At 36.5% G+C, this 8667-nt stretch overlaps 1 protein-coding gene across 1 annotated transcript; it reads right to left on the reverse strand.

Annotated features, from left to right (window-relative positions):
- Positions 1 to 112: 112 nt before the first annotated feature.
- Positions 113 to 1314, reverse strand: LOC143590532 (uncharacterized). The gene has a single exon (XM_077070986.1). The coding sequence runs from the start codon at positions 902 to 904 to the stop codon at positions 191 to 193; it is 714 nt and encodes a 237-aa protein (XP_076927101.1). The 5' UTR covers positions 905 to 1314; the 3' UTR covers positions 113 to 190.
- Positions 1315 to 8667: the final 7353 nt, after the last annotated feature.

Consider the following 8667-nt stretch of genomic DNA (forward strand, 5'->3'; position numbering starts at 1 on the left):
ACAAAAATGGATCTACTCATAAAAAAAAATAAATGCATTCAACAACTATGTAACCTCGCATTTACATCACAAATATTATACACTAAAATCAACCATTAACCAAAAAAAAAAAGATAATTGCACAAAATTACAATCAAACAGTAATAAATAATTAAACTGAAAAAAATTGAAACACCACACTACCTAAATCTTACCTTGTGTCTAACTTTACTTTCCTAATGGAAAAAAGAGGAGGCAAAGAGTTGCTCCGTACATTTTGCGTGCACACTACTGGCACGTTAACCATCGGCCGGATCTTAATTCCGGCCGATCTGGTTCTTTCCAGAACCTTTTTAGTTCTCTTCACATGTTTCTCTTTCTTCGTCGAGTCTTCTTCTAAAGAAGACGCTGACGACGAAGAAGAGGTTGAAGAAGAGGGCGACAGCGAGGAAGCTCGTTGTTTCTTCAACCTCAGTAACTCCTTCCACAAGACCGTGCATTTTGGCGGTCTTGGTGACGGATCTTCATCAATAAACCAACTCATTCTATTCGTCTCTTCGGTTTTAGTCACATCTTTACCTTTTATTATCTCGTTCACATTATCATTTTTCAAGGTGATTTTAGCCAGCATTTCGGTGCATTGGCTCGGCTTATATGGTAGCAGCTTTCCTTCGAAAAATAGCTCGTCAGCGGATAACATAGTCGCTGGAGCGGTTAAGTTGCTAGACAAAAACTCAAACTCACTGGTTTTTGTTCTGTCTTTATCTTTTTCTTTATCTTTATCATTATCTTTTTTTTTATCGTGCGGATTAATGCAAATGAAGTTTGCATCGTCGAGGAACTCGGCGGAGAACGAGATCCGGGGGCTCGAGGCGGGTGGTTCGAGTGATTTGGTGGTGGCTGATTGAGGTTCTGGTGAGACCATTTTTGGTGATTTTTTTTAGGGTTTGTGTGTGTGTGTGTACTGTTGGGTTGAGTTTGTAAGGGTATATATAATAAAAAGAGAGTGAGGACAATGAGTTTACTGTGGCTGGGTGGCTAGCTGTTAATATGTAAATAGTTTGGGTCTGAGAATAATAAAAGCTGGAGGTGTCTGGTGAAGCTGAAACAGGTGAGCCATGATACTATGAGAAGAGCACATGCAAACCAAAACCTAACAGGAAAAGGATCAATGCCATTCAAAATAAATTAAATAAAAATAAGGAAAAGGATCACTGACTTGGCAATTTTTATTTTTTTTATATATTCATATTGATACACATAATAATTATACGTGATACATTTAAAACATTGTGAATAGTGCATTAGAGAATTTTAAATAATTAGTCTGAGTTGTAAATATCTATATATAATTGTGAACACATAACAGTTTATATAATTACGTATAATTAATATATATTTTATAGAGAAAAGATAGAATCGTACATTAGGTACAAGAATATTTATATTCATGAAATTGATCCATGAAATCACATCACAAGATCTTGAAAGTTGGTTGTGGCTCAATGGTAGAGCACTCACTTTATAAGTGAGAGGTAGGGGGATCAAAACTCACTATCACCAACTTATATGGGAGATATGAGGGATGACCCTGGCTTGCCAGGGTTCGAGTCTTGATCTCACCCGGTTTTACCGGCTTCTCGCTGTCGTGCCGTTTGGCGGGCGTGGGGGTCGGGTTTTATCCGGTGAATCCCTCAACAGGTGGACCGCTAGGGGCTCCATCCGTCCGGACTAGTGGCCGGCTCGGGCTACCTTTAGCCAATGGGGGCCGCGTACGGGGTATCCGGCGTTACTTAGTTGGCCGTTCAAAAAAAAACATCACAAGATCTCGAAATCGTCAATACATATCCAATTAATCATTGGTTCACCAAAATAAACATTTTTGGATCGTTAATCTTCACGAAAACCGTTATAGAGTGTTTTAGTAATTGGCTGAGCATTTTAGTATATTGGCTGAACGTTTTAGTTTTTGGCTAAACGTTTTAGTATTTTTGACTTAGAACATGATTCGCGTACCTATATTACGTTAAGCAATTATTGTACAGTAACCTCACCCATATTTTATATGTACGTATCATATATACTAGTATATATAGTCATGTACAATAATGTGTAGATATAAAACATTCACATAAATTAGAATTGCTAGTCGTGTAATATATGTTGTCATTTGCCAATGCTAGGGTCAGAGCCATTTAGTGTGTTTAGATTGGGATTTGGGGTCAAGCGAACTTATATATATATAACGCTTTTTATACGTAAAATAGGTTATTAATTGAAAGTTGAATGAATGCGTAAGTTTGTTCTCATCTTAAAATCTTAAATGAATTAGATAATTGAGTTTAAACATTAGATAAAGGGTCAAGCGAACTTATAGGTACGTGTTTTTTTATGTGTTTAAACCGAATAAAAAAACATTTATTTAAGGATCAAATTTGTTCTCGCCTTTGCGCTCAAAAAATTTTAATGATTTTCGAGGACGACCATGTTAGTATGTGTAATATATATCTTGTATATTATAACGGTTGTCAAGTTATCTGATTGGGGTGGCACATCCTGGCCTCGCAACCCTGCGTTCTCATGATCAAAACCTATAGCTCTAGCAAGTTTCTGATTTTTTTGTTGCCCATTTAACAAAGGTTCGTTTTGTTTAAAATGATATAAAACTATAAAACTTATAGTTACATTACGTAATATTTGTTAAAATTATTGAGATTTCACCTCATTCTTCTAGTTATTTGTAAAAATAAAAAATAAGTTTTAAATATGGGAAATATAAAGTAATATGTAGATTAATTTGTGTCCATTAAAAAGATGGATCATGGAAAAACATCACATTGTCTTAAAAGTGTTTATGACCTTTTGTCATGTGTGGAGTGAAACATATTAAGCGAATAAATTCAGGCGAGTCCTCTTTTCCAGTAACAGATGCTCAAGCATATATACATATATTAATATTATTATTTATTACAACTAGAATCGACTATTTTATTGAAAATAACTAATAAACACTGCGAGAAATAGATAAATCAATTTTGTTTTTGAAACCCAGATACGGATATATTAAAACCAAAACGGAAAACTGCTAACCAATAGCCACGAGCACAAAACGTACAAAGAAAAAACAGAATCATAGCTAAGAGCCTAAGACCAAACCATATAGAACGACATACACTAAAAATTGACAAAATTGGACATCCACCAAACTTCCTAATTCAAAGTAAATCTCTTCCTCCAATTCATTATCTACAAAAAGGAAATCTCTAACATCCGCAATTACCTTTAAGATCGTATGTGGTTTGCATGTAAAACTCAAAATGCTACCACAAAAATTGCTTGAATCGCCTCTTTCTTCTCCTTCCTTAACCGTTGCTTTGTAGGGAATTCTAAGCCCGTGTGTAGTGCATGAAGCCCCTATGGAGGTGTTTGCGACATGTGGTGCCCCGTCACCATAAATGCTCTTTAATTGGTTAAAAGGAGGTGTAATGGATGAAGTCATTTTTTATCATTACCTAGTTATTATTATTATTTTTATTATTATGAAATAACAAATAAATCAACCACCGCCAAACTTCCCCCCCACCCGGCGCTTTGACCCACCATCAAAGAGCCCAAAGCGTCCCGGGGGCGGTGTTCCCCAGCGCTTTGGGGCTTTTTGGTTGGACAAAACACCCAACTACACCTGGTCTAAGAGCTCTTGAACCCAATCCATATTCCCGGAATGCCAACAATTGAACCCACATGAAAATCACCGACCAAACTGTCCTTGCAAAGCTTCAACTAATTAGTTGGTGTGTTGAGGTTTCCGGGTAAAGCTCGCGCAAAGTATGTATCCGCCACATTTATACACTTTAAGACAAGTGCCATTCTAGTTGCGATTTTATTCAAAATCGCCCATCAAATGAATAAATTAATCTTAATAGGAATCCCCTTGTGTCAAAAAAACAAAAAACAAATTCGTTCTTTTGATAACCTCTATTGTCAAGTTCCCACCTTAACCTTGTCCATCATAAATGAACTGATTTCTTGATTACCATCCTTCCAGAGTCAAACATTCGACTAGGAAGAGATTGTTTAGTAGAATAATAATGTTAGAAAGCTTTGTAATTCCATCACTTCCGTTCCTATGCTAGGTTGTCTTCTCCAGTTTCATTAGCAAAGTAACTCTCCTTCTTGCTAAGTGTACCTCTCGCAAATCATAACATATATTATTGATTCCGAAGAGAATTAATAAGAAATTTTAATTTTCAAGAAAACTCCCGTGCTCGTTGGTCTAGCCAAATCATCGTCTTTTTTTTCCAGCGAAGTCGACAATTTTTCAATAGCTATCAAGTTAAAACTTGGTTTCAACGAGTCTAGGTTGTTGATGCTCCTTCAAGTACCTCCCAAAGACGCTATAACCAAAATGACTTCCCACATAAGAGTACCCTTATGTAAAGTTGAAATCGTTTTGACCCATAACGCTGATATGCTATTTTTATATTTTACCCACCACTTTGCCAAAAGTGCCGAAATTTGTGCGTGTAGACTACCAACTCCACAAATTTTGGTCGGAGCTAGGAATAGAAGAAAAAAATATGTACTCAAGCTGCAAAATATAAAGTTTATCTATGTTAACCTTCCACCAAAAGATATTGTTTTTGTTTTCCATCTAGATAGTTTTGTGCACAACTTATCCAAAATCGGTTACCAATTTTCAGTTAACCTCATATGTGAGGAAATTTACCCGACTTACAATTAGTTTTTTTTTTGAACGGCAAAGAATCTCATGTGTAAATCTATCATTTCGGGGCTATGTCCAAGGTCGACTATCGACCACCAAGAGACCGTACCCCCTGATGCGCCGGAACTGGATGGAATCCGTAAACCCTCACCCACTTGTCGGGTTTTAACATGAGATTAAAGCCCTGATTCGTCCCTTCAGCCAGATATCATTCGAACTGGCACAAGTGAGAATCAAACATGCGTCTCCACTAAAGGAGGACAGACCTCTTACTACTAGACCAATTTCTCAGGATTACAATTAGTTTTGTCTCAAGTTTCTTTTCATTTTCTTTTTATTTTTTCTAGCATATTAACTACATTGTTCTAACATAAGGTTATGCGGTATGAGCACCTCCTTGCCGCCCATGTTGATACCATGGATTTTGAATAGTGAGGGCTGGGAGATCTCTCCTTGCCGCCCATGTTGATACCATGGATTTTGAATAGTGAGGGCGGGGATATCTCCACCTTGAGGTGATGGTCGAAAGAGGAATAAGAGGAGAGATGTAAGGGTAAGAGGTGAGGGAGTGGTGACCAAACCGTGTTAGGGTGATTGTGAAGTGGCGATGGTGGGTAACTTGTGATCAATAAGTATGTCGAGTTCTGGTTCACTAATGAACTAACAGAATTTGCGCCACATCAACAACGAACGAACATGTTTTGATACCCTTTTGGACATATTACAACTATATTTTTAAGTTTTCTCTTTCATTTGTTATAGCAAGTAGATAACCTTTAGGCCATATGATTGATGCCCCGTTGTGTGGTGACGTCCTTATATTTATTAACTTTCAATTATATATTTTTTTATAAACGTACTTTGCATGATGTATACTCTTCAAAGTACACAAGCAAACCTTCATCAAGCTTTCTTTCTTTCTTTTGCGTTTTTTTTTATAATGCCAACTGCATTTCGATAGAAGATATAAGTGTCCTTTTTTATTCATCACACTTTGAATTAGTTGACCCAAACATGCAAATGACTCAAAAGTTGTATATTAATTAAAGTTAATATATAAAGCTGTCAAGTGTCAAATTGCAACATTAATACAGCTTGAAAATACTATTGATGAAGGTAATAAACCTCAAAATATATATCTAGGTTGTTTAAACCTTTTAGATTAATACATTAACGAGTTGATTAGTATCAATAATAATTGACCGACAAAAAGTAGCTCTATAATTAATCAAGGGTTATTAGGTTTGACCTCATCCTGCTCCTACTGCAATTAGTAATCATAATAACATGGGAAGACTCCCTAATTGCATGTGGACTTGAGGCTCACATGACTGCCATGTGCCTAAGCATCACTCCCAACAAGAACAATATCAAAATATCCAAATTACCCTTCTTAATCTTTTGTCTTCATGCAGGTTTAACAGTAATTAGTTGTACATTAGGAGTGCCTTAGAAGTTTTGCTTCGCATAATCGCATAAGGATTTGGGACAAGATGTTGTTAATGTTTTAGACACCTATGGTAACAAACCTTTCTTAGGTTGTCAAGATATGTTTTGGACTTTTGGATTAAAATTTTAAAATCAACTTGTAGGCTGTAGCTGCCTATGTATTCAATTATTCATTGTTTGACACTCATGTTTTCGTATATAAATAGTTAGGCTATGTGTTGTCTCTTAACACCGCTGGCGGTTAGCCGGATGGCATTGGGTTAACTATGGAAGAGGGTGAGGGGGTCGGCATTAAGGGGGGTGGTTGACGTGGAGGGGTTAGCGTTGGCAACGTTAGCCGACAATGACTTGCCTTTACTGAAAAGTTTTTAGTAAATAAACCCCTCAATGACATAACTATGGCGAATCACAACAAAACATCCAACATCTATTTATACTAACTTAAGAGGGTTAAAATGGTTAATAACCAGTTTATAACGGCAAACAGTCACTATGTTTAAAATCTAAAGTTAACGTCAGTAACCGGTTACTAACCTATTAAAATCAACCGGTTTGTAATTGCTTCTAGTTCAAATACATATAACCGATTCCTGACCATTAGTTTCAATAGGTTACTAAACATAATTCTAGTATGCCAGTAAATAACCGATTACGGTTCGGCTCAGTTTTCAGTTTCGGTTTAGGCAACCAGTTATAATTTGCACATCTACGGGCTTGTAATTATTATATTTGGGCCTTCTTTGAAGGATTGGGCTTCCTTAAATATGAAGTTGATGGTTAGCACTTAGCAACCCACCAACAGTTTCACAATCCTCGTTAACATTATCTGCCCAAAATTTTTACTAAGCCCATAAGTTTCACAAGTTTCACGGTTTTCCTTCTCACATTGTTTTTGCTAAATGGTTTCAATTAGGGGGGTTCACGGTCCAGTTTTGACAGTTTTTAGTCAAACCATAACCAAACTGTGAGTAGTGGTTTTTAGTAACTGAAAACCAAAACCGAACCGTTGAAAAATAAAGCCAAACCAAACTGAACCATTACTAACGGTTTGGTTCCGGTTTGGTTTCACGGTTTAGGGTTATTGGGCGTCCGTATTTACAACCTGAACAGTCTTCTTTATATTTGCATGTCTACTTGAATTCGCAGATACTCGTAATTAAATTATATTGAAACAAAATTGTTTTACTTCTATGAAATTGGCATTTAATAGATTGAAAATACAAAACACAAGCATGAAGTATACAGAAACTTGAAGCAGAATCTAGTGCTCCCTAAGTATTTGATCATAGTCAAATTTAACATACACAATAGAATAAAAATAAACATTTGTTATTACCATTTATTGATGCATAGATATGAATTTTATAAAATACAGTAGAATATAATTACCAAATTAAAAATCAAACTATCTAACTTACAGACTCATTACACTGCAATAAACAAGCAAATTACAGGTAACCTGAGTCAAAATATAAAAGTCCAATATGTTATATGAAATATTTTTAATAAATTAAAATATATTTAAATCTTACGGTCCGGTCCGGTCCGGTTTATACGGTTTGAAAATTTTCAAACCGTAAACCAAACCGTTCATTACGATTTAAAAATATTGAAACCGACCGACCGAAAGTTAAAAAGAAAAACCGACCATGAAAACAAACCGATGATCGGTTTGAACGGTTTCACGGTTTTAAACCGAACCGCGAACACCCCTAGTTTCAATGGTGGAGAATATTCTATGTTTGACTAAGGGTTAGTTTTCATGGTAAAATAGTCATCGAATATCCAAAATAATTATAAAAATTTCACTTTCAAAACTAGGCATCGCCAAAATAGCCAATCACATATGAACACATAAGCTTGTTAGGCTCTATTATTAAGCATCGTTTGGGCCGGCACACAAACACATGAAAGACCAACGAGGCAAGAACATTTTGTGACACGTGTCCTAAATAGGATATTGAGTGGCCTAAAGAGGAATGATTCGCGCTTAGACTAAAGTGAAGCCATTCCTTCCTCGTTTAGGCTACAATGATGCATGACTGTTCTTTCAAGGAATCGTGCTTCTCCTAAAGTGGAGTTGTTCCCTCAACATTTAGGCTTCATTGGTGCCCAATATATATGGGAAATCGGCCAACTATTTTGACAAAAAAATAGTTTTAAAAGGATTCAATGCCTCTTTCAAAGATATTTTTAACTTTTCTCAAAATAAAGACCAATGCACCTTTGGTTAGAAACCAAATTGTACGCTAAGAATATGTGTTGTGTTAATTAGCAATAGTTGTAAAACCAAAGCAAAACGTCGAACCGAAGTCGAACTGACTCGGGGCGTCGAACCGAACACGAACTGACCCGGAACATCAAAACAAACTGACCTGGAGTGTCGAACCAGACGCGAACTGACCCGGAATGTCGAATCGAACGCGAACTGACCCAGAGTGTCGAACCGAACATGAACACGAACCGACCCGAAGTGTTGAACCGAAGCGAAAGCGCCGAACCGAAGGGGAACTGAC

Source organism: Bidens hawaiensis, unplaced genomic scaffold (genome assembly GCF_021521415.1).
Source record: "Bidens hawaiensis isolate Kalapana, Puna unplaced genomic scaffold, B.hawaiensis_p1.1 tig00038627_1, whole genome shotgun sequence".
NCBI lineage: Eukaryota > Viridiplantae > Streptophyta > Magnoliopsida > Asterales > Asteraceae > Bidens > Bidens hawaiensis.